Consider the following 26,901-nt stretch of genomic DNA (forward strand, 5'->3'; position numbering starts at 1 on the left):
AAAACACCAGATTCTCCAAACAAATCACCAGGAACAGTTGATCACGGCGTTTCTTTAACATCTTGACCTGCTCTGACTGGCATGACCCTAAGCCTCAAACGCCTCTCTCCTCCAGAAGTCCATAACAAGTTGGTGACTAAAAGTCAGGCAGTAAACTAAAGGACAGCTGTCCTGCAGGATAATCATGTCAATGCCAAATTTATTTATGTAGCACTTTAAAAACAGGTGTAAAACTGCACCAAAGTGCTGTTTTATTTCATTTTTAAATGAAATTGGTTGAGTTTGACTGGAAGCAATGCATTTCTGCAGACAGCAATAGAAACTCAGGGAGCAAGTGGAGGAATTTAGTCTTGTCACAGATTACCAATCAAATATTTCACTGTTAGGACAAGGTCACAGTTTTTAATAAATATTCAAAAATATACATATATATTTTGTAAACATTGCACACTGTCACTTTAAGTCAAAATACAATCAAAACATAGAGCAACTCATCAGTTCAACTGTGCAGTAATTAAAGCTTATCTAATAAATGCTGATTCCACATTTTAAATATGTCAACAATTCTGAAAAAATTGTCACTATCAGTCCTGAGTGTGTAAAGGAAATAAGGTTACTCTGCTGCAAGATCAGCTGGGTTTATGTATAATCAACTTGTTTCCCCATTTAGAGTAAAAATTTTGCCTGTATTTATTTTTTATTAAAAAGAAACCTTATAATTAACAGTAACAGTGCAACTCCATTGCATGTCAATTTCGAATGATTCAACCGAGTTTGCAGTAATTAAAAGAGGAAGAGCAAGTAATTCTGCTGCGTCTTGCAAAGCTTTCTCAGAGTTTTTGATTAGTCGCGTCTTGTGGTTCTTGCGTTTTATCTAAACACAGCCTGTCTGACAATATGACATGGGATAAAAGATCTCAAAAACATACCATGTGCTGATCTAGTGAAACTCAGGAATTGGTTTGAAACAAAGTCAGTTCTTTTCAACGATAAAGAGCTTGAACAGAAAACATTAACTCACATTTGCCAAAACAAGCAACTAAATCAACCTCTGGATGGAAAGAAATCCAAGGTACCATAGTGGTCTAATCAAAGTCTGGATATAAATCCAACCGAGAAGCTTTGACCTAAGCTTAGATTAATGTGGGCAAATTAAAACAACGTTGCAAAACGCGGGAGGATGAAATTCCTTAACAAGAACGCAGACGTTATATTGCCGGTTAACAGAAATACTTGATTGCATCTATTGAAACCATGAGCAGTTATTGGGTTTAGAGCCAATTATACAATTAAACTGGGGTAAAGTTGGGTTGTGGGTCTTTAAATTAAATAAAATCTTCAGTCTGAGAGACCAATACAGTCTGTCTTAGCTTAAAATGATTCACTACTACTATGAGTACTTGGTCTGTGAGGTTTTCAGTTAACACACAGACCATACACATATTGCAAGTCCAGCAAAAATTCTCAATTATTGTATAGCTATGATGGTGGGATAGTTACACTTCCAAAGAATGAGGAAGAAATCTTCCTCATTCTTTGGAAGATTGCTTCAGCATCTCTGCTTGTAGACGCATTAAGGACCAAAGGTGGTCTTCGGCAGAGCTTATATATCGAGACCTTGCTATCTAAAAAAAACAAAAACAGACATGGTTTTCCGCAGAGAGCACTTTGAGCGTCCTGTGGCGTACGAGAAATTCAGCGATGCTCTTTATGCCAGCGACGATGGACCGGAGAGCTGCTCAGATAATGACGGTAAAACCACTTCAGGTAAGAGAAAAGAAGATGTTTCTTCAACAATAATTTGCCAGGTCGGTTTAAAACATGATTTATTTACGGCAGCTTACTCTGTTCTATTGCTACATTGAACAGTAATGGCAAATAACGTGAAACTAAAGAAGCATATTTTTATACTATGTCGGTTTTAGATAGAAAAAATATTAAAATCATAAAAGTAAAAAAAAAGTGTTGATTTTTATTTGTTGGGCACAAAATCTGCGTCACAAAAAAAAAACTAATTGTAAAAAATCTTAAATCAAATCTTTTGATTGGTAATTATCAAGAGCCTCAAGTTCATCTATGAAAACTTTTGGGTTTTTATCCTAAGTATTAACTTAGGATAAAAACCTGCTTTGCTTTTTGTTCTTTCTTTTTTTTGCTGAGACTTTCTTGTGAAATCCTTCACAGTGGATGAATTTGCAATGTTAGCTCTGATGTCCTCTTGGCGATTTAAATCATCCACACGTGTTTTCACAGAACTTCGGCGGTACAAGTTGGTCGCAGCCACCTTTGGACTTTTGTGCCTGCTGCAGCTCAGTCTTTCCGTTTCTCTTGCTCTTTGTAAGTAAACCTTGACGATTCACATTCTGATTTAGAAATTCTGTTTTAGGATGTCACGTGCTGGTAAATTGCCTCACATGACATGCAGAAAAAGTGTTTGTGTTTTTTTTTTTGTTTTTTTGTATCTCATTCATTAAAACCACATTTATACAGTTCTGAAGAAAACCTAGGATGCATTTCAGCCTGAGAGGAAAAATAAAACGCTCATCCCATGAACCCTCATGTCTCACGTTTGACTCATTCAGTTCTGTTACAGGGAAGTGACTCCTGCAACATTTACATTTGCGAAACAGACTATAAAACCCACAAGAGTTACTCAATAGTCTTAACATGTAAAAAAAAACAATTTCACTTTAGGAGTTTTGGAAACTCCTAAAGAGTTTGCATCAAATGCATGCAATCTGGTGGCGTGAAAAACATAAAACGACTCCTCTTTGCCCAGCAGCAGCTTCCAGCAATAAGAGTCTGATTGAGAGGGAGAAAGATGAACTGAAGACACTGAACTCTGGTGAGCATAATGAACAAATGATGCTGGCAATGAAAGTCTGAATGCAGGAATCCAGGCAACATGAAGTAGAGATCTTTGTCCAAAGGTTATTTTTAGTTAGTTTGAGTTTGCCAGTTTCATAGAAAATATCGGCAAACATTTTTTAAAATAGGAAGAAATGTCTGATTGGTACGGAGAAACAAAAAATAGAGTAATCTGTGTAATTGACTGATTTTGTCTTAGGCCTCAGTGCCAGGAATAAAAACCTGACAGCAGAAAGAGAGCAGCTGAGGAGGAATCTAAGCGACGTTGGTAAGCATGATTATGAAATATACACCAACCACAGACCATAAAGTCCCAACAACATTAAACACTGATATTAAATTACACTGTTACAGTAGATTTAAACATACCCATAAAGAGAAAACAGGGCCAAATTAAATTACATAGTTAAAGCAAAGGGGTCAACTCATATCTAGAGCGAACACAAATGCTGAAGAAATGAACTCATTTAATTAACTCATTCTGGCTGCAGAAAAATAACAAATCTTGATGTAGAAAACATGAAATATAAAAATAAAATGTTGACGTTTTCTAAGTCTCAGAGTGAAGCTTGTGAAAGTCCCAGATCAGAAGCTGTACAGTTTCTGGAAAGTGAAAAAGTAAAGATTTCATGTTATTCATAATGTTCTACATAAAATATTAGACGTTATTCACAACAGTAAGAGAAAAACAAAAAAACATTTTACCAAACATGTCACTGTTTTTACAGTTTCACAACATAATTCTCTGACTAAGGAGAGAGACGAACTAAGGAAGACCAACCTTGGTAAGTTTGACTATTGGGCAAGTCTGTGTGATAGCGAACAATTATATTGCATTTAATGTAATTGTTAATATATAAACGTCGAGTTGGTCGTCCGAAGAAGCTCAGTGCGCGTGCTCAGTGTCACATCCAAATGTTGTCTTTGCAAGATAGCTTCAGGAGTTCTGTCAGCATTGCTGCAGAGATTGAAGAGGTCAGGGGTCAGCCTGTCAGAGCTCAGATCATGAGCAATCATGTGTGGCTGCAATCACACTTATCCTTACGTCAAAGATAAGTCAAGCATGGTGGTGGGAATGCCATGGTGACTTGAAATGTACAGTTTATATGTCAAATTACATGTAGCAATCAGACTGACATTATTTTACAAATTTAAAAAATAAGCATCTTAAGAAGATTGCATTCACTTTTAAGAGAGCAAAAAAAAAAAAGGGTGAAATTGTCGTTTAGGTTTCTTGTCCAGTCTGAAAAATCTGACTGCAGAGAGGTCAATGCTGCTCAGAACCATCGAAGGTAAGCTGGTCAGTGCTGCTCACACATATTAAACTTACACAAAGAGGAAACATTTAAGATGACTTTGATCACATTTATGGCAGAAATCCAAGAAACTGGTTTGTGAATGCAAAATAAAATATCAATTGTCACTATTATTATTACGAGGAGTTTTCATTTTCCAGGTACTGAAGCCGAAAACAAAAATGTGTCTGAACAGAGGGATGAGCTGAGGAAAGAGCTTCAAAACCTCAGTGAGTCATTAAAACAGAGAGACCTCAAACCCTCTCTGTTAGCACACACATCGCAGGTTTCAGTTTTAACAAAAAGAAACACTGCACAGCTCAAGAAATAATCTTTTATCTGAATGTGTAGGATTCTTAAACATTTCTGCTACGAATTGTAGATGTGCTGCGATGACTGGCAGTAGTGAGACTAACATTTCCTCTCATGACAACAGCTTTAGAGTTCAGTTTCCTGACTGAGGAGAGAGACGAGTTGAAGGAGATCAATCTTGGTAAGTGTGCTGATGACTGTGTATTGATTAAGACTCCTTACACATGGGATCAAGCTGCATTATAGTCTCTAGTCCCTTCAAGGCAGTTTGATTGGGTAAATTCATTAGACCTTGTTTCATTTGGAAAACAGCCAGTAATATTTTCCAGGTTTTTCCCGCTGCTCTTCCAGCCATCTTAACAACAACGCCGCTGCAGAGCGAATTCATCTCCTCCAGGATGTTTCCTAGGGAAATTAGCCACAAGTTTATCAAGTTTCTGTGCTCAACTTCAGCCTCGAGGTTCAACTTCTGATCAAAAGTCAAACATGTTAAATGCTGCGTTTTAACTTTGTAGAAGAAACTTTGCTGTTTAGCAGAAAGTGGTAAACATAGCAGTTCCCAAAATGATAAAGTTTCATCCATGCTCACTGCGTTAGTTCTCCTAAAACTTTTTTGGTTCAAAACAATTAACCTCAAACTGTAGTTTATTGTTAAATGTTTCTGTGAGTTTTATGGAGTGACATGATAAAATTTGGCTGAAGTTGGTAAACTTGTTAAACTTTAATGCAGGTATCGCGGCAAATCTGAAAAACCTGACCGACGTGGGAGAAACGCTGATCAGAACCATCAATGGTAAATTGTTCTTTTTTATTATTATTATTACAAATTCTGAAAACTGAAAATAAAAGTGTTTTACCAAGAGTCACATTAGCAATCCTGTGTCCAGTTTATCAATACCAAATTTTTAAAATATAATTAAAATGGTTTTATTTTCAGTCACTGATGCTGTCAATAGAAATTTGACTGAAGAGAGAGACGAGCTGAGGAAAAATCTCAACAACCTTGGTAGGTAAATATAAGAAAATAAAACGAGAAGCGACCAAACAGGTGGTAATATGGACCTTTAAAGCCATCAGCCTTGCATATTTCAGCATATAAATTAAGAAACTCAACTGGTCTGACATATTTGCACACATTTTGTGGGTCACACAATGGCAATAATGTGACGTAATTGTTTCTATCAAATAACAGCTTTACATCTCAGTTCCCTGACCAGTGAGAGAAACGAGTTGAAGAAGTTAAACTCTGGTAAGTTTGTTGTTGACTGTAATTAAGAGTCATTTATCGCATCACGAAGTATTTATTTAGTCAAGATACAATAACATGTAAACAATCTGATAGGAAGAGCAAGAAATATGAATTATCAGTCCATTTGATGAGACTTTTATATGCAACAGAACAATGTTTCACTGTTTGAGCTAAAACATTAATTCATTAATCCTATATTTATGACACTCTATATGATTTCAGGTGGGAATTTGTTTTCCTTTAGCTTTTCTGCAGTTATTTTTTTTTTATTTCAAATTCAAAGTTCAAGATGAAAAAAATAAATTCACAAGAAATTATTTTATGTTTATCAAACTATGTTAATGAAGTATTTAGCTAAAAGGCAGCACGGCGTAGGGAATTGTGTTTAATATCGTGGAAATGTCTTGCAGACATTGAGGCCAGCCTGAAAAATCTGACTGAAGAGGGTAAAAAACTGATCCAAACCATCCAAAGTAAGTATGATATTCATTACACACACTGCTATTCAGAGAGGAAAATACAAGTGTTTATGACCAGTCAGAGAACAACTTACTGCAATAAAGCATTGGTTTGTGCGCTGAATAATTTCTTCTAAACTCCAGTTTTCTGCATCGTCTTCCAGGTATTGAGTCCGATCACAGGAACGTGACCGGAGAGAGAGACGACCTGATGAGGGAGCTGGATGTGTTCAGTAAGTACTGGAGGATTTTTCAAAACAATTAAAATCACAAAACAAACTGATCTAAAGACATTTCAGAAATGTCATTTCTTTTCTTTTCTTTTTTTTGGGATTCTCTTTCCCCTTAAAATTGCAGCTTCACAGCTTGCCGCCATGACTAAGGAGAGAGATGGTCTAAAGAAGATTAACTCTGGTGAGTGTAATCATTAAAATAGACATATATTTTTGTCTGCGTGATTATATTATTTCCCTCTCTATCAAGAAAATATATGGATGCTCCTTTTTTTGTTCCTGAGGGAATTTCTTCTCCTATCAAAATGTCTTTATAACTTAAACTATGTTGTTCTAGTGACACCTGCCTGCTTTTGTAAATAATAACTGTGTTTCAGATATTGAAGCCAATAGCAACACGTTGAGAGAAGACAAGGAGGAAATCAACAGGAGGCTGAATGATTTGGGTTGGTTTAAAAATAAGGTTCTTATGAAAGCAAGTACCGTAAAGTGAGTCGTTCATTTACGTTCATCGCTGGTGCACTGCAAAAACATAAAATCTTTTAAAGTATTATTGTCTAGTTTCTAATGCAAATATCTAAGTTTAGTTGAAGTAAGACTAACTTACAAGCAACTTTTCACAAAGATGTAGGAGCTGGGTTTAAGTTAATTTCTCCATAATAATGATAAAGAAAAATACTAATTCCATTGGCAGATTTTTATATTTATGGCCTGGAAAAATGTCTTGAATCAACAATAAGAGATTCAGGTTCCGTCCTGGGGGCATTTATCCAAAAGTGAGTCACTTGTATCTTTTATTTTTATTTTTTTTTTTACCTTGTGTGAATAAAACACAATAAAGTCAATCTTGTTCACCCAGCTCTTGTTTTCCAATTGTGTTGAAGTTCAGCTCAGTCTGAGAAATGAAAAGTTTAAAGACGTAAAAAAAAAACACCATTTATATGTCACTGTTGTGACATATAAAGTCAGACATTTGAAATGTCCATCAAAACAATGGGAGTAACTCACATGAACCTTTTCTTGAAAATGACAGAATCCAAACAGAATGCCTTGACTGAAGAAAGAGACACTTTGAGGAAAACAAAGTTGTGTGAGTGTCAGAATCAATCTCTTCATGTTAGGTGTTTATTGTGATGTGATGTAATGAATGACACACATTGTGTTTCAGACATCGAGGCCATGTCCAGAACAATCAGTCAGGAACGAGATGAGCTGAAGGCAAAGGTCAACACTTTAAGTGGGTATAGAGATTTCATCACAGCATGTACAATTTGCACAGGAATCAATAAATACAAATATAGGTGTGAAAACAGATTATACTTTGACATTTTTCATCTTTTGGATCACGAAGAATTGAGACTTTTAATTTGACGATTCTCATCAATGTTTATCAAAATTGTGTGAAACGCCCTAATCCAATGTTCAAACCGCCACAAATGTTTTGCAAAGCTGCACAGTGCCACTGTAACATTCTCCAGATTCATGGCAAAAACACGTGATTATCTTCATGCAGTCACCATTAATATCTAGTAAAATATACAATTACTCATGTGCTAATAATTATTTCACACTTTATCATAGGCATCATTTAATTGCTGTAAATCATATTTTCTTGTTTTTTGTTTTTTTTCCATTGGAGTAACTAAGGTATCTGCTATTCTATGTAAAAGAGCCGCTGATGTCCATGCTTTAATATGAACATAGTTTTTAGATGTTTCCTGTCTGCTCTGCTTCATATTTCTTCCTCTCTTTAGCTTTTTTAGACATCTGGGTTTTCTCTTTTGCCCTTTGACCCCTTCATTTTCAGTCATTTGAGATTGTCTGTTTATCCTTCCAGATCAACCAGGATGGGAGCTTTTTGGAGGCAATGCGTACTACGTTTCTTCTGACAAAAAGAACTGGCAAGAGAGCAGAAATTACTGTCAGTCAAAAGGCGCGGACTTGATGATCGTCAACAGCAGAAGCAAACAGGTGTGTGTGTTTGCTTCTCTTTATGACCTTCATCATAAAGAGGTTTAGGTTGAAGGTAATATGTCAGATTGACTAACATGTTTCTGCTGACTTGAATTATTGTTAATGTTCTGGAGTCTCCACTGGAAACTGGAGACAAAGCAAAAGATTACAGTGATGGAAAGCAAACTTTCCTACCACAAAACTTTGCTTTTATCACCACTGATTGCTCACTAAGAATTGAAACGCCAGGGTCGGCCAGGAGTGTGAATAATTTTGTTCTTCCTTATACCAAGCAAAGCCGCTTGATGTTTTACTGAAGTTAATAATATTTGTTTCCAAGGTTTTTGCAAACAAGTTTCAGAAGTACATGTGGATTGGACTGACGGATGGAGAAACAGAGGGAACATGGAAATGGGTCGACGGGAGTCTAGTTACCACAAGGTAAATTTTTTTTTTTTCATTGCTACATAAACATTAATTTTTCACAGTTCTGCTAAGATCTATATATTGTTCTAGATTTTATTGTAAGAAATCAAGTAAACAAAGAAATTCAATGCATTTTGATGCATTGCATTGTCTTTTTTTTCATGTTTCAAAGGACAAAATGAATCATTTCTGAATTGCAAATGTTTTGTTTTTGTTGTTTTTTTTTACTTTGGTTTATATTTTGGTGACTTCCTTGACCTTATTACGGATCTCAAAGTTTTTTTTGTGATTTGTCCAGTCCATCCAGTTTCAGAAGTTGCACTGAGTGAAGTTCTCTTTTTTTAGCTTCTGGGCAGATGGCGAGCCAAATGGTAAAACACTGGAGAACTGTGGGAACATAAAGCATCACTTTTCGGAGAGAAGCTGGAACGATGAACATTGCTCCTTTAACCTCAACTGGATCTGTGAATTAAAGCTAATCTCGTGACAATGATTCACGAGATTAGCATTAAAAAAAAAGAAAAACATAAAAAAAACACACTTATTAAAACTCTCTGATGTTGATCATGTTTGTCTGCTTTGTTTGGATGTGATGATCTGAAGGTGATACTGGAGATGTATTGATACAAGTTTTTGTGAGCGATTTCAAATCTTTGGTGTTTGATCAAAGTTTGACCCGCTGAGTCTGATTTTAAATGATCACAATTTCTCTTATAAAAACATTCAAATTTAGTTTCCACACTCTCTGCAGTGAGTAATCTTTAATTATTAACATTAGGAGTAGAGGCAACTACAGACGTGTAAAAATTATTGTTTTCCAAGAATAAAAGCTCATTGTGATAATCAATTCATTCTAATGATATTTTCTAACCGATGATTTTTGTAAACCCCAAAACTGACAACATGGTTTGTATTGTTAATTTTACTGTTTGAATTATTTTTTTTTTCTTAATTATGGTTCCATAATAGGATCGATGTTATTTTTTGGCTAACCTATTTTAATGGCACAGTGTCCATTTTGATGACACGTTTAGTCACTGTTTATTGTTGTGTTAGCATTTTTAAAAATTCAAAGTTGAGTTGCATTTACAAAGACATTGTGCTGATTACCAAGTTCTAAACTTAAAAAGCTGAAATTAATCTAATGATTACAACAGCCAATAGATTGTGTGTGTGTGTGTGTGTGTGTGTGTGTGTGTGTGTGTGTGTGTGTGTGTGTGTGTGTGTGTGTGTGTGTGTGTGTGTGTGTGTGTGTTAAAAATAATTTTCAATCATAAGCAAGCAAAATAAAAAAATATGAAAAAAGCATAATCTTTTACTGGTTAAAATACATTATAACAAAAGCACAATATATTTGGATCTACAACATTCTAAAGACATATCACGATACGAAAGTTTTGCAGCGCCAAGATTCCACTGGGAATGACCTTTGTTTTATGCACTTCCTCAAAATCTCCCTCTGCAATATGGCGAGATCGTTGACGTGCCAAATGGATCTGCAAAGGGTCAATATCCATAGAAACCAGTAGGGGGCGATAGACAGCACGTCAGGTTTTACTTCCTCAAACAAAGAATGAGCTAACGTCCAATCAAACAAGACCTCAGTTTTGAATGTGAGCTGATACCGAAAAAAAAACTACAACACCGATACCAGTTTTTCGGGTCAGGTTTACAATTTGGGACTAAGCCCCCTTTTTTGCCTCCTCGTCCATTTTCAAGCCCCAGCCATCTTTTTTTCGACAGTTGTTTCATGGGAACCCAGGAGGGAGAGAGAAGTAAGGCGACCACGACTTTCTTTCTCGCTGAAAGCTAGCGACACGTAACGCTTGCGGCCAAAGTTTGGTTTCTGGACGGCTAATGTTGTCGCTTCTTACAGCTGGACAAACGTTTACTGTAGATATATATATTTATTACAATGATAACAGGTCGCCGTTTAGCCTTATCCCATAAAGTTCCTGCTAGCAACCACTAGCAACGTTAGCTTGCCACTTTTCAGTTTATTCAACCGGCAAAGTTTGAGTAAAACAGCGTTAGAAAAGGCACTAATGTTACAGGAAGATGTTTGTTGGCGTTACAGTGTCGCAATAAATACTGGTTTCTTTTAGAACAAAACATGTCAATTAAAGTTTTAACCCTAATCTGACAAAATTAGAGTGAAAAGGCAAGCCAGTGAGGTAGTGCAGTTAATAACTGTGTTAGACCGATTTATTGAGGAAGGTTTAAGGAGCTGATGAATGAGGAAGAAACTCAGCGAATGTGAGGATTGGCAACAGGAAGCTACATGGAAAGTCTGTCGGAGGGAATGTAGGTCCGACAAATTTTTTAGCAACATAATTTCAATGAGGGAGTGTCTGGGAAACAACAAAGAAGAACTGCTGATCTTCATGAGGTTGTGATCTGTAGAGCTGGAGTAACTAAGAAAAGATCCAGTTATAACACCGAGATGTGAGGGAGTAGTGTTTGAATCCATTTCTAGAAGATACCTTTATTTATTTGTGGCGATTAGTGAGCTGCTGTTTAGCTTCATTCAAAGTAAGATGACAACAAATGTAATGTCTTGAAGTGCTGATGAAGTATGCAGAAAGTTATAGTTTGCAAAAGTATCCACACACATTGAAAACATTGAAGGGTTTTCTATACTATAACATTTTGTAATATTATAGTCAGGATTTTAGACGATAAACCATGTCGCACTTCAATATATTTGGGAAATAGATGGGAAAAATGATACATTTAGGATCAGCTTTTGTCATAACGCTGAGATGTTCAAAGTTTTGGAAAGATTGTATGCTCTAACACTGATTTAAAGTTATAATGTGTAACATTTCTAAAACATTTGATTTCTACATATTTTCTAAAACTATCACTATGTCGTGTCGGTATGGGACGAGACAGAGAATGTGTTAGAGAGAAAAAAAATGTTTCCCCCAGAAAGGCACTGCTCAGGACAAAAACAACCAATGATAATCAAAAGGGAGGGTCTTAGCGCCGTCAATCAAGCTGGTGTTCGTGTTTCTGTAAATGCTCAGGCTAATTAGCATGGCTACCAGTGACAGTGAGTAAGTTGTTTCTTCACAATTAGCTCTTTGAGCAGAGCATACATGAGCTTGATTGTATGCATTTCTGTGACGAAGTGGAGGGGCTAGATTTTTTTTTATTTGTTTATTTATTCAAAGATTATCTAATGATGTACTGTCACAACATAATGATGGTTTTAACAAATATGTAAAACAACACAAAACATTTTTAAAATAAAAGTTATATACTTTTTTCCTCCCCTCTTTGGACTTTCACAGAACAGCTAGATTTACACAAAGAGTAAAATAAATGCTCACGGACTCTGCTTTTAACTATTTATTTCTGCACTACATACATTATAGAAATACTTACACTACCATAAATACACTTTTTTAAATAATCCAAAGTATGTATTTCCAGTTTTATTGTATACTGATATTACTGAAAAGCCAGTTTATCTTACTGAGTAAAAAAAATCAGTATTAAAAAAATAGACATAAATAAGTAATCAAGAAAATGTAAAAGGTTTGACCCGTTAGTTGGTTTTTAGAAAATACAACCCAGTCCACAGATCTGATGCTCTGTGGGAAAAGAGTTCCTGGGGCTGTTGTTGTGAAATCTCTGTCAGCTTCTGTTTTCGGCACCAGTCGCAAGATTAAGTAACCCGGGGGCCCATGTAGATCCAAATGTTCTGAAACATGCAGAACAGAATCAAAAGATTTCACCCTCTTTGGATGTTTCACTCTTTTACTGATTTGTAAAAGCAACTTTTTGTTACTTTTTTTTTGACACAAGAAATTACACAAAAACAACTTTATAAAAGTGAAACTGATTCCTGCCAAATAATGACAGTTAAATAAAAGTATGTAGCATAAAATAAGTGATTGCATAAATATTCACCCCCTTTAAGTCAGTATTTAGTAGATGTACCTTTGATTTGAATCATTGAACGGTTTGAAACTGTTAGCCAGACCTGGTGATGTATATGACCAAAACAGAAGTAGCAAATAGCATGTTAGAGGGATAATCTGGTGCTCAGGTTTGGAGAATTTTGAGCAGGGTGAAGCTACGGTGGTTTGAGATTATGGAAAAGTTGGAAGAATGTGGAGCTAAGTGGAAGAGAGAGAAAGAAGGAAAAGGTTCATGGACTGGATAAAATGGAACTGAATCAAAAAGAAGCGATGTTCCGATGCTAAAACTAAGCCTTATCTGTCATCTATTATAGAACAAAAGTAATCCTCTGTCTGAGAGTTACATAAATGAGTTATATAAATCTTAAAATCCAGACAAAACAAAAACATGTGCTTTAACAGGATTGCTGTTCTGGATTTGGTTACCGTTCAGCGAGACATTCTGATCTTCTTTTCTACCAGCAAACCCTCCTCACACATGATTTTTCATTTTTCTCTGCAGACTGGATTGATGTGGCAAACAATCTTCTCAGCAGGTGTAACGTAAACCTGAAGCTGAGCACACTGTCGGAGTGCGGTCCAGATGTTTTCGTCACTTTGTACGAGACGATCCTCGGGGAGACGGTTCCAGGTAAAATCAAACTCCTGGGTAGATGAAATGTTTCTGCAGATGCTCCGATGATTTGGTGTTTGTCGGTGGCCACGTTTTTTCAAGGCTTTGAGTTATTAAGATGGTTGATCCGGGTTGCTACTGGCAAGAAAGGCTAAAGAATGATATTTCCTGAAACGGATCCCCCTTAACTCTTGACTTAACCTGCTGCAAAGTGTTATCTGAACACAGACTCAAACATGCCAGCATGCACAGCTGTTTCTTCCAGTAAACAAGGGCTGCAGCTGGTGATTATTTTAGTAGTTGATTATTCAGTCAAAAATTTTTTTGACAATTAATCAGAAATTAAGAAAAAAAAATGTAAGAAAATTCAAATTAAATAAGAAAAAAATGGCACATTGTTCACTTTTTTTATTCTTTCATGCAACCATTTTATCATATTTTCTACAATATTAGAAATGTGTACAAAAATACAAATAAAGCAATAAGTTTATTCATTTTTTTAAAGAGAAAAAAAATAAACATTTTGTTGCCTAAAATGCACAAAGATAACATTCAATAGCATACACCTGATCTTTTTTTTTTTTTTTTTTTTTTTTTTTACAAAGGAGAAATTTGCAGCTAAAAAAATACTTTTTATAATGTAAGAAGCTCACACCTTTCTGCTTGGCTTAACATCTGGATAGTGAAGTTTTGATCTGTTTATTTTTTTTTGAATGACCGACTGAATTATGAATTATGCCGATTTACTTTTTTTTTCTTCCATGTTTGTATTTTAGATTATATTGCATCAGCGAACAGTCAAGAGGACGATGTCCACAACGTTCAGTCTGTGATCGACTCTCTGTCTCTGGATTACCTTCAGATCAGCCTCTCACACATCACAGGTACAGAAACAACACACACATTCCATATTTCTAGATTTGTTTCCTTAATCATGTCTCTTCCTTTAGGGTTGGGTTATTTGCTTCATCGGTGCATTAAGTAACTTACAGCAGGGGTTGAGACAGTGGGAGTTACGAAATGATGTTCAGAATCATAGGGACATGACCCTTAGATGTACGGAGAGCCAAAAAAGACAAAATTACATAAATTAATACATTGTGAAGTACATAAATGAACCTTTAAATGTCTCATTAAACAATGTAATACACTTTTTAAATGATGAAATTAAATATAATTTTTATTTTTTTAATTAAAAATGTTATAAAAAATGATTTCTCTCTGTTTATTTGCGACTAACTAAAATGAAATAATGATATATTTATTTTTACTCTGACGGATCACGGGCTGGAAAGTTGTGAACTCCTGACTTATTGGAGCATCTAAAGGCTCTAACTCACAGAGTTTCTGTCTACAGGAGAAAATGTTGTCAGAGGAGATAAAGAGTCGATCAAGAACCTCCTGGAAATTTTCGATGGCCTCCTGGAATATCTCAACGAGGAGATAAACGAGGAGACGCAGAACGGTGGCACACATATATTTATGTTTTTTCTCATCAGATTTGTAAATGATCTCCAGACTTACCCTTTTAATAAAATCATTTTTGTGGACGATTCTGTCTTCTAGTGTAATTTTGAGGATTTAAATCAGTATCGTGGTTTGATTTTAAACTCGTTTGCATTTTGCTTTTCTTATTTTGTCTTTTATTTGTTCTCTAAGTAATCCATCCTGTTCTCGTCTTCAGATGAACCTGATGACCCTCAAAACGAGGATGAAGCTGATAAAAGCAAGAAGCCGGCCAACCGAGAGACGCAACAGGAGAGGAGATCGGTTTCACCCAGAATAGAGTAAGCGCTCCTCAGTGCTCTAATGAAACAAGACAAGGAGGAGTAATCAATTTATCTATTGATTATTCTGACGCTCGAGTAATAAGATTTTTAAAATGGCACAGTCTACAAATTTTTCAATTAACTGCTTAAGTATTTTTAAATACAGTACTAGAAATACATTAACAGATGCAAACAAATAAAAATATACATTTTATTGCCTAAATTCCTTTAGTAAATCTCAATCAGGAGAAGCTAAAAGTATCTCACTGTCTGTATATTTAGCAATTGAACGATTAATCAATTGCTAAATTAGTTGACGATTATTTCAGTAATCGATTAATAGTTTCAGTCCTAAAGGAGGCTGGTTTTGCTCATCTTAGATAATTATAATTTATTATTATAAGGCCAGTTTTGGCCGTGGAGGCCAATTTAAACTTCTGGCAGGCACAAAACATAGTAAATAAAAAATAAATTTATTTTGATTTTGTTTGTTTTACCTGCTCAACAGTTTTTTGTTTTGCTGGCCAAATGTTTCCACTCTTAACTTGTGGTCAGGGGCCAAAAAAAATTATTTTAAGGGCCACAAATGGCCCTCGAGCCACACTTTGAACACCCCTAAGATAAGGAAGCTTATGATATCATTAAAATTTTACATGTTGACTTGATTGTAGAGATTTTAGTTGAATTTGTAGAAAAGGGTATTTTTGTTTTCTTTGAGCCTCTGGCTGACCATGCACATGACTCAGAGCGCCGCTCTGCTGTTGACACAACAAGCTGCCGCCTGCAGCAGAGTCAATACTGAAGGCTCAAGCAACGCAATGAGAAAATGTTCACACCCTCACATCTTGAATAAATGATTTAAAACACATTTAATGCTAAGCTTCTTTTATATTTTTTCAAGTTTTGTAACTGTATTATGACACTCACTTCATGACTGACTGGTTATATTCAAATTGGTCAAGCTTGGTGCAGCTTTCTGAAATAAAGTTTTCTTTGTGATGTGATTAGCTAGGAAAACAACCAAACTTGTTTCCCAGCACGAGGTTTTAACTTCTTGATAAAACCTAATGAGTCAATTCTATATAACAAAACCTGCGTTTTTTGTTTTTTTTTATTAAACTGTTATGACTGATTTAAGCTCATGGAAGCTGAGATAATAGATGTTTTAGCCTGGTAAAAACATAGCAACACAATGTCTCATTTGCAGAAACTCGGAGGAGGTCAGATTGTCTCGTGAGCTCAAAGGATCGGATCAGACGCTAACAGCCAAACAACAAGGTTAGTTCATGCTAATTGTGATTTTAAAAATTGTTTTCTTTCTTTGGATTTTTAGCCATGTTTGAATTGTTACAGTATTTCCCTAATCTGCTGTTTTTTTCCAAAGCAAATCCAAAAAATAACAGAGAAATTGATGTAAAGTCATTGTTTTTGTGTCTGCATGGCAGAACCGGCCACCACTCCTCTAACATCTGGCGCCGTCGGCGTTGAGGGAGGGGCACACCAGGACCAGATGTTCTCCGCCATCCCGCTGCAGCCACCCAGCCAGCGGGACACGCCCCACGCTCCCGGCGGCCCCCTCAGAGTCGCTTCCCTCAGTCAGGGATCCACTGAGGAGACCAATCCTGACATAACACGGGTTGAGGTAAAATGTGATCGCAAGTAATATACGGCGAGATTCAGGCTACTGGTTCAAAAATGATCGGGGGCTCAATCCGTTTTCCCACAGTCACACTTCCTGTTTCTGCGACGCAGCATATTAGAAGAAGGATGTGAAAATGCTGACGCAACTTAAGCAATTCATAGAAAGAAACTGTTTTAAAACCAATGTTTACTTTCATTAAAACCTTTATAGAAGTTACAATTTTGGTATCACTCTTAAAAGTTGCTTTCTTTTTTACTTGTTTATCTTCTTATACAATAAGTTTACATGTTTTCAGCTGTTCTTTAGCCAGTATTTTTAAGTTGTTTTGCCACAGAAGAGAGGAAGTGCTGCACTTCCACCGTAAAAGGGACGAATCCTGTAACACATTTGACCTTTTTTTTTGTGAATGTTTGTTTACAAAGCTTAGCATGAAGCCTGACGCTACAAGAGGGCAAATAAATCCAAGCCAGAGTCTAGAAAAACTTCTGAGTCTGAAGTGTTTTTGTTTTTTTTCTCCCTGAAATTGCTGTTTAAAAAAAGAAAACTTTAAAAATGTGTTCGGCAATAAACTGTCACTTTTTTTGTTTTCAATCTGAATTTCTCTTTTTCTGTCACAGGACCCTAATGTGACAACTGAGGCTCTGCCCAACGGGATCATGTCCCCGACTCGCTGCCTGTCTTCTGGTGAGCAGAAACACCCAGACTGTTTTGGAGAACAAAAGTTTAATTGGTTGGTGATCACTTCCTGGTTTAATCTCCAGTTGGAAGCGACGACTCTGCCTCCAGCGAGCGGCAGATTGTGGCTGAGGTGGAGGGAGAGACACTGGAGGTAGGAAATAAGGTTTAAATTTCTGCTCAAGAGAAGAAAATTATAGTTGTATCAAACCAAATCACTCCAAATTCTGCCGTTTTATAGCCGACCAACGGGGGTCCGAGGAGGGTGTTGATCCGCACGCAGCCCGATGTGCTTCTCCTCACCTTGCGGGACGAGGTGTCGACCATCACACCTTCACCGCCAGACACTGATGGCGATGAGGACGTTCTGAGTTTTACACAAAGATTTGAGGACAGAGGAAAAAGTCTCAGAACAAGCACAGACTTTGGGTGAGAATTTTGCTGAAGGGAAAAAAAACCCATCACATTAATTATAGGCTTCCTGGACAATGTGTTGGATTCACACAGCAAACATTCAAAATCTTACTGAGGATTTTTGGCCCAGTTTCCAGTTGAAATATCTTAACACGCATGAAATGAGACAAAATTAACTTACAAGTAACTTTTCAGCCAGAAATAGGAGCTTGTTTTAAGTTGATAATTCCTTAATTTTGGTGAAAAACTACGAGTCCCACTGGCAGATTATTCACTCTTAACATCATTAGCCTAACGGCATAATTGCTGAAGTCTCCCACTTTGGCAATTATGCTGTTAGACTAACGACATGGGAAAAATGTCTTGTTTTAAGTGAAATAATCTGCCAGTGGAACCAGTTGTTATTTTAATCAACATTAAGAATTATTTATTTAAAAACAACTCCTATGTCTTGCTGAATTTACATGTGAGTTAATATCTCTTAATTCAAGTGTAATATTTGCACTAGAATCTAGATTTTTATTTTTTAATTCGGTAACACTTTGGGTTTTTTTGCAGGTTATAGATTCACTCTGCAAATATTGTCGATCATTTATTCGTCCAGTCTACCATAAATCCATCTAACCATCCATTTATTTGCATGTTTTTGATTTTAAAGTTTAAATGTCTCGAAGAATTTGTTGTGAATCAGAATCTGGAAAACTGTGGACCGTTGGACATGAAAAACATGCAGAAACCGTGTAAATAAGCCCAACATCACCGTCTGTCTCGTCTCCTGAAATGAGCAGGATGGCACCGGAGAGTCCAGAAGAGTCTCTGGCTAATCGGAGGAAAAGGAACAAGGAGGCGGAAGAGGAGCTGCATCACATATCTGAGAACCTCTCTCATCGCCTGGAGGAGCTGGACGTGGTGTGTGCACAGTTCACCTAAACTTGAATTTGATTTGCATCAGTAGAACAACCAGAAGTTGTTCTGCAATATCACTATTCTATGTTAGCTCTATTAACGCTTTGTTTTTGTAGAGAACCATAAAGAACACCAGCATAGACAGTGCGGCATGTATCTAAATGTGTCTCCAGCTTTATTCAAGGCCAAATAAGAAACTTGGAGAAACAACAAAAGAGATTAAAAAGTACTTGCTTCTTTTAGAAGTTATGAGAGAAAACTTGAGATGCAAAGATAAAGCAGCTCATACGCTTTTTAAGACCGAAACAACGACTTCAGTTTCATTTGATGACAGTTAGAGAAAACTACAGGACCTTCATCTCATCAAGCTAAGTAGTGACTTCTGTAGATGATTTCATTTATTAAGGTTTCATTAACAAATAGAGCAGAGTGTCATCAGCGTAGCGGTGGATATTGTGTTTTAGTGACATGAGGTACTGACTGACCCGACTTACAAAACTGAGTTTCATATTTCAAAATTTAAATTCATATTTCAATTTTGACTTAAATTGAAATATTTAGTTGTTTTAAATGCTTTTAATTATGTTTTAATCCATCTCACACTCTTCAATAATATGACAGCAAGACAAATAAAATATTTTATTTTAGGTCAAATTAGATGTTTGAAATTATAGGGTCTTTTTGTTAGTTTTTTTTTTTGTGTTTTGTTTATTTTTTATCTGAAAATTGAGAAGATTTGATTTTTTTCCCCTAATTTTAGGTCAAATTAGATGTTTTTAAAATGTAATTAGCTCTAATGGAAAAACTGGAATCTTTAAGAAACGCAAAATAAAACGACTAAAAGTCAAAACAAATATATGGTTTCGGGAACAAAATGCTTATTTATTTATTTAAATATATGTTCCAGTGATGTGGTTCAATTCAAACAACAAACTCTGTAGATGCTGAAACGAGTTCTGGGAGAAAGCGACGGGTCCAGCGGTCGGTCCCACAGCAGCGCAGGCGTCAGGAGGACCCATCGGAAGCAAAAAGGTTACAATTTCATCCGCAAGACAATCTTTTTGTCAACCTTTAGAAGGACCTTGTACGCAGCCATACATTGAACTGGGACGTTTATTCCAGGAAAACCTGATCCCGACAAGCGGAAGGCATCCCCCTCTCCTCATCGGGAATGTCGCTCCGCACACGGACGGTTGGAGAAAGCCATGGCGGAGGCGCTGAGCCTGGACGGCAGGAAACAAACTAACCTTGCTCATCATTCGAAACGAGGCGAGTCGCACCACAGGTCATCTCAGAGGAAGGTGTGTCTCTGTTCTTTTCCTACTTTTTTGTACATTACAAAAGCAACAAAGAAAAATACAAGAAACAGTTAAAACGAGAATCGCTTCAGGTGAAGCAATGCGTTACTGAATGCTTAATAATTTCCTGTGTCAATAAAACTTAACCTTTTCAGCATCTGGAAAGCGAAGCTTACAAAGAGGAGTTGAGAAGGTGGGAAGCGAGGGAACGGACAAAACTCCAAATGGCACGGCAAGGAGCTCAGAAGGCTGTAAGTCCAGAATAGAAATTGTTTCAATTGCTTTTTTATTTTTCACTATAATATTTAAAGAAAAGAGTTTTTGAGAAATATGTAGAGAAATCATTTTCTTCCCATCTTAGAAGTGAGATTTCTTCATTTTCTTATGATGATAATCCTGTTATCAAATATCTAAGAAATAAACTTTCTTTATTAAAACTACTAACTATACTAAAACTGTTGCCATGGGATACCGGGGTATATATTGATGAAACAGCTTAGTAACAGGTAACAGGCTTACCACATTTTGACGTACGTGTGTGTGTGTGTGTGTGTGTGTAGGAGCGAGAGTACAGAGAGGCCATTCTGCGAGATGTTTCTCCGTCACCCAGACCGTCTCCTAGCAAAACACAGACTCAACATAAAACACAAACAGCAGCACAGAGACGCTTCGAGGTCCCCAGAAAAACTTCATCACGTAAGTCACAACCCCGTCACCTCTGACCTCATGTCAGCGTCAGGGTGGTGTTTTGGAAAATGCCCAGCTCTGAAATGTTTATTTCTACATGTGTGTATCAGCGGGTGTCCCACAAGGCTCTGGTCTAGGTCCAGTTGTTTCTACGAGTGATTTAATTAGTGGACAGCGTGATTCTCTAATAAATTTCTGTGCTATTTTGGTAATTCAAGGCCTATAAAAGGGTGTTTATTCCACAAATATAACGTAGATATTACAGCGCATAAACCGTCTCCCTCCACCCAGTGAGAATAAGGGAGAACGAGCTGCTCCCTTTGCTGCGGGAGGAGCTGCCTCACCTCCACGTCTCTCCTCACGCTTTGGGTCGGATGTGGGAGCAGCAGATGCAGCAGGTGGACAAGCTGAACGCCTTGTCGTCCTCACGGGATCCACATCATCGCAAACTCTTCAAACAGGTCAGAACGAGTCCAACAAGTGTAACTTTATTTTGTCTTTTAGCTCAAATACATGATGATGTCTTCTCTTTATCAAGTCTTTGTTTGATTAAGGGAAGGAAAAGGAATTGTGGCCACATTTAAACTGTAAAATGGGAAATAAAAATCAGGAAATACAGATTGTCATTACACGAGCCCATCAAACAACCAAATTATGAATTTAAAATTACATTGATCATCATCCTTCCGATTATTAATATTTTTGAAGAGCATTTAATTTATGGTTTCTGATTTTGGATGTTTTTAATATCTTCCAGTTCCAGTGTTAGGTGAGCTTTTTTATTTAAATATCATTTTTATATATTTTTATATATATATATGTTTTTTTTAATTGATGTTGATCAGAGACATTTTTATAGCATTATCAATATGTTCCTTGAGAATGGTGTCAATATGTCAATGTTATCATTTGTCACAACAATTAGTGGCTCAGTTTTTCGTTAAGGGAACTTTATTGTGACAGGCCTAGTCAAATTCCACACTTTTCCAGGAACCCAGTACAATTTCAAGAGTTTCCAACATAACAGACAGAGTGACCGTGTCGCTCTAACTGTTGCTGGTTTCTATCAGCTGTGTTGTTATCGGGTTTTTTTTCCAAAGCGCAAAACTATAATCCCTCAGATTTGCGTTCGGCATACACTCCTCCTTGTCTTTCAGGTGGAGGAAGCTCAGAAGAAACATGACCTGCTGGTGGATCTGGTGAATAGAGACCAGGACCACAACAGGCGGCTGGTGAGCATCACTGTAGCAAACGCGTCCAAACGCCCAACCGAGACGTTTCGGCCTCCTACTCCATCATCGACAGGCAGGGAGTCGTTTAACCTGCTTTTCTTCCAGAGGGAGTTTAAGGACCGGATCCAGCAGCAGAAGTCGGTGCAGAACAAACTATGGGAGCAGCGGCAGCAGATCGCCCGGGCCAAGAAGTACCACAACGACTACCATGTCCAGCACCGCGCCCGCCTGATGAGGGCGCGCACCAAGGAGGAGAAGGTGGGCGTTTGTCGTTTATTCTTCATCTTGATAAATTTTTTTTTCCAACATGACCATTTGGATTTATTGTTGTCATGATAAAATCCAATTGACATTGGTTAAAAAAAATTTATTCTCCACTGTTTGTTTAATGAGAGCATCAATAAATATCAAAATGTGATCAAATGTGTGTGCAGTCCAGTGACGCAATAAAATACTATTCTTTATTTCTATATACATTTTCTTCCGGAGCAGTGTTTGTGTTTGTGGGTCCAAAACATAGCCATACCTGTAGATACCTAAAATAATTAATAATAAATCATTCTTAGTGTCACTTTTATCGCTATTTCAATAATACCACAAAATATTGTGACAAAACTTTATGTTCATGTTGTCCACCGTTAGTGTGTGGCAAATGGAAAATATTATTATTCGCTGACTAATTAAAACCCATCATTAGAATATTTAACAATTATGAGTCAAATGTGCAAATTGTTTTTAAATCCCACTTAATTATAACTAACTTATTAAAATCCACTGATTAAAGAACAACGACTTGTTTAATATCGTTGCAGTAGATGGAAATTATAAAACTACAAACAAATTCTTGGTGTATTTTTCTTTTTTATAGCCCAAAATATTTGTACTGATAGCTGAGAAAATGACTCAAAGCGTTTGTGTGTGCGCGCGTGTGTATAGATGTTTCGGCAGCTATTCGAGGAAAGTCTGGAGTTACAGAAGCTCCGGCTGAGGGAGCAGAGAGCTTATGCCAGGGAGCAGCGGCTGGAGCACCAGAGACGACAGCAGGACCAGATCGAGTCCTTGGAGAACTACTACAAGGATCAGGTACGACACAAACGCACCAGGTAACCCCTCAGCGGCTACAATTACTGGTCATTTTCTCACGTGTGTGACGCCTTTTGTCTCTTTCAGTTTTCATTACTCGCCGAGAAACTCGCACATGAGCGGGAGGAGATCCAGGTTCGAAAAAAAGCTCAAGAAAAGGTAAACTCGTTAGGAAGTAAAAAACATGCATGTATATCAACATTTCTTTGAAATTTATTTATTGCAGAACTGTCTAAATCAGAGTCCTTCTGAGAGAGGCACATTTTACTGAATCATAATTACAATTGAACTATCTCATATCTAATATCACACATGGAAAAAGAATCCTGGCTGGATATTGGGGAGATATGTTGGGATTTAAATTGCCAGACCTTGAAGGTGCAGCATGTAACTGTATCAAAATATTTTATTTATACTTTAAAACTGTCACTATGTTTTGACAATGTGAGGGAGATTAACTGAAAAAAAAATCAAGCTCTTCCTCCTCCTTGTGCTCCTAATGACATTTGCAGAAATGCACCACTTGGTCAGAAACAACCAATCAGAGCCAGGAGGAGGGACTTAGTGCTGTCCATCATGCTTGTGCAGCTGCACCTGAGAAAAGGCAGAGGAGCTTGATTTTTTTTTTCCTACAGATCTCATATTATACTGACACAACAATCTCTAGATTTGCAGGTACCATATTTAAAATCCGACTGCTATAGAATATCTGCCATAAATTTACAATAAGTTTCATTTTTGTATTTAAAAGTCTGCCAGAAAACAGCTCAAAAGTCTCAAAATGTAGTTCTGTAACACTTATATTTAGTTGGGAATTGTGTAGAAACGCTCCCAAATGGTAAACACTTTCACCTGTTGTCCAGCAGGGGGCCTTTTTGTTACCTCACAATCAGTCTAACTTATTTAAACTTGTGAATAAATCAGGAAACCGTCTGAATCCGTCTTTCCTTGGTTCAGGGAAAACTTGGATTCTTTTCCCGCTTTCATCTTTTCTCCTGTTTTTCCAGGCTCTGCTTAAAATGAAGCGAGAGCTGCGCTCCCGCATGGAGCGCGAGATAAGAGACCTGCAGAAAGTCATCATCCAGAACGACGAGGACGACCACTTCCAGAACATGGAGGTCCAGAGGCTGCGCAACCAGGTCCACACGGCCTCCTTCCAGTACAACACCAGCTATCTCCACTGAGCGGGAAAACGAGACCGGCTCAGGTCCAAATTGGCGTCTGCATCGAAGGAAAGAGCCGCGTCGGATTTCTGCTGTTCGCATCTTAATGGTACAAGAATCTAATGCACAAACCGTCTCAGGCATCTTTTGTTTTTTTTCTAGATTTGCACAGAAAAGAAGGTGACCGTTCTGAGAGCGTAATGTGAGTTTTGTTGAGGAATTTTACACACTGACAAAATGTAGCTCTAGCTCATGTAGCTGCTTGTTCCTCTTACCTCTGCTGCTACACCTGAACTTCAGACACTTTGGACCAAGTCCTCCTCCTCGGGTTTAACAACGTGTTGAATGAGAATGTTTTACCTTCCCCACTACGGTCGTCTTGTGCTTTTATTGTAAAATAGTGACTTGATCCTCCTGTTGCCAAATAAGGACCACAGTCACAAAGTTGATAACATTGTCACACTGATGAGTCTTAAGGTTTTCCTTCTTTTACATGAAATGTCTTCCTTTTAATACTTTAACCATGCAAGTGGATTATTTATTTAACTTTAATATTTGATTTTTAATTAACCTGGACTGATGTCTTAATCGCCAGGGGCAACGATAATCGGTCTGTTTCAACCTCTGCTTGATTGTGACTCTTTTCTACTTTTAACCAAATCCTGAAACGTGATGAATCAATGATTGTGCCAGCTGAACACACGGATTGTGTTTTTGTAATCCTGGAGCAAACATGTGTCCCCCACCCGAACATCCATTAAATGTGTGGAATCACGTGTCAAAATTATTTGCAAGACATGGAAATTTTACTCTAAAGTTTAGATAGTGCCAAAGAGCAAAGGCCCAGTATTACGGTGGCCCGGGCCTGCATGAAGAACCGCTGAGATGCGTGTCTCTGGAATCCCCCGGTGGCCCCTATGTCAGGCCCCCGATGCTTTGGGGACATTTTGATTCATTTAATTGTGGCGTGTTTGGGTTTATGTTGCGGTTCTAATTATTGCTCCAGTATTTTCTCTGATGTTTATTTTGTGAACTCTAAATGCTCTGGCCCACATCTTCCTTTAGCACTTGAGGTTCTGCAGTAACTTCTATTTACAGCCGTTCACCTCCAGCCCAGATCCAGTCAGCAGCGGCTTTAACCCGCCTGGCGGAAACGTTAAGGAGAAGCAGAGCGAACAGTCAGTAGGTGGTACCAGGTGGTACCGGGGCTTTACGGTGCGTCGCGACTCATGGTGGAAGCATATGTTTTATATAAAGACAGACATTCCTTATATGTCAGTGGGACCGACCCAGACAGCCTGTAGAACCGGGCCTTTAGCAGAATGATTACATTAAAGTCAGGAGTTTCTCTGCAGCTGAAGTATTTCAGTGTTTAGGGACGAGGCGGGTTTTGTCCCTCTATTGTGAGGACAATTATGAAAATATAAATAGAAACAGTTTTTCTAACGTCAACATCAGAGCTACGTTTTTATTTACAAACCAGTGCATGAATAAACATTATTGTGCCCATAGTTTGAAGGCGCAGATCCTCCCTCCTCACCATGGAGCCGGAGTCTGAACAACATGGAGGCAGAAACTGAGTCATTATCAGACTGAGGGCAGCCAGACTAGTTATTATTATATTTAGCTAAATAATATTACTTAGTGGCACAAACAGGCCTTCTGACATACAGATTAAAAGAATAACTGAAAAACATTTGTTTGAAAAAAACAGAAGAAATTCAAGAAGGGCACTGGTGGAGTCAAGAATAAAATGGGTGAAGGGGCCGACAGTCTGCCTCCTCGGTCAGCTGGCCGGCGTCCTTCCATTGGTGAAGTCTTTGTCGTCCTCGTCACTGAAGTTATCCGGCAGGTTGGTCCAGTTGAATCTGTTCTTGCAGTAGCTGCATCTCTGGTCAACCACGACCTTCAGTCCGTGAACGCGTTTCACGACCGTACAGTTGCGGCCACACCGCCGGCAGCGCCTGAAGAGCTCCAGCAAGGAGCACTCGTCCACCACGAACTCAGACGAGCTGCAGGGTTTCAGAAAACGCATACAGGTTAAATAAAGTCGTGAGTAAATGAATGCTAAGTAGAAGGACACTGAAAGCTTTCGGTCTGAATCAGCATCTGCAGCAGCAAACCTTCCCAGATCCACCAGGTAGTGTCCATCACCCACACTCAGTGAGGAGGCAACTTCCTCATCGTCTTCAGCTGTACATGAACAGATTTCTAATAATTACAACTTCCCCGCATGCATGGAAAAAAAAAACAGATTAAAGTTGACTCACCATTATTTTCTGACTCGTGTTCATAAGAAGCCTCTGCTTTCTGCTCCAAGACATAACAAAAGGTTTAAGAGGGGAAAAAAAGCAGACTGGAAATAAACCAAATTCTAAATATGTTTTTTGGACTTTAGATGTAACAAAAAAGAAAGAAAATAATCATTATACTGAATATACTTAAAGTTGAAAAATTATAAAAATTGTGTTAAAAAAACATTTGGTAACACTTTATTTGAAAGGTGTTCATAAGACTGACATGACATCATCATAACGTGACAACACCCCTCATGAACATGAAGGAAAAATAAAAAAAAAATACATTAAAATCTGTCCAAATGAAATAAACTCACTGATAACAGATACAAGGAACAGATAATTCAATTATGGGATGCATAAACTTAACAAAATATCACCCTGTATGTTTAAGTGGGT

General features: G+C 37.4%; 2 protein-coding genes across 2 annotated transcripts; both read left to right on the plus strand.

Moving 5' to 3' along the window:
• Window positions 1–1,642: 1,642 nt before the first annotated feature.
• Window positions 1,643–9,618, plus strand: LOC129367249 (CD209 antigen-like). Its single transcript, XM_055041562.1, has 20 exons — window positions 1,643–1,767; window positions 2,254–2,337; window positions 2,783–2,845; window positions 3,068–3,136; window positions 3,597–3,653; window positions 4,098–4,160; window positions 4,325–4,393; window positions 4,600–4,656; window positions 5,206–5,268; window positions 5,413–5,481; window positions 5,668–5,724; window positions 6,135–6,197; window positions 6,347–6,415; window positions 6,540–6,596; window positions 6,793–6,861; window positions 7,449–7,505; window positions 7,584–7,652; window positions 8,253–8,386; window positions 8,709–8,809; window positions 9,140–9,618. Exons 1-20 carry the CDS (start codon window positions 1,647–1,649, stop codon window positions 9,279–9,281), a joined length of 1,533 nt encoding a protein of 510 aa, XP_054897537.1. The 5' UTR covers window positions 1,643–1,646; the 3' UTR covers window positions 9,282–9,618.
• Window positions 9,619–10,335: 717 nt separating this feature from the next.
• On the plus strand, window positions 10,336–24,992 carry LOC129367248 (centrosomal protein of 95 kDa-like). The gene is made up of 21 exons (XM_055041561.1): window positions 10,336–10,569; window positions 13,226–13,354; window positions 14,113–14,220; window positions 14,694–14,801; window positions 15,021–15,123; window positions 16,313–16,383; window positions 16,551–16,747; window positions 17,365–17,431; window positions 17,509–17,576; window positions 17,664–17,851; window positions 18,625–18,745; window positions 19,684–19,774; window positions 19,865–20,043; window positions 20,196–20,291; window positions 20,601–20,736; window positions 21,019–21,188; window positions 21,885–21,959; window positions 22,065–22,217; window positions 22,896–23,042; window positions 23,130–23,201; window positions 24,050–24,992. Exons 1-21 carry the CDS (start codon window positions 10,545–10,547, stop codon window positions 24,224–24,226), a joined length of 2,481 nt encoding a protein of 826 aa, XP_054897536.1. The 5' UTR covers window positions 10,336–10,544; the 3' UTR covers window positions 24,227–24,992.
• Window positions 24,993–26,901: the final 1,909 nt, after the last annotated feature.

The sequence above is a fragment of the Poeciliopsis prolifica genome, unplaced genomic scaffold (genome assembly GCF_027474105.1).
Source record: "Poeciliopsis prolifica strain line A6 unplaced genomic scaffold, Auburn_PproV2 SCAFFOLD016, whole genome shotgun sequence".
Lineage (NCBI taxonomy): Eukaryota > Metazoa > Chordata > Actinopteri > Cyprinodontiformes > Poeciliidae > Poeciliopsis > Poeciliopsis prolifica.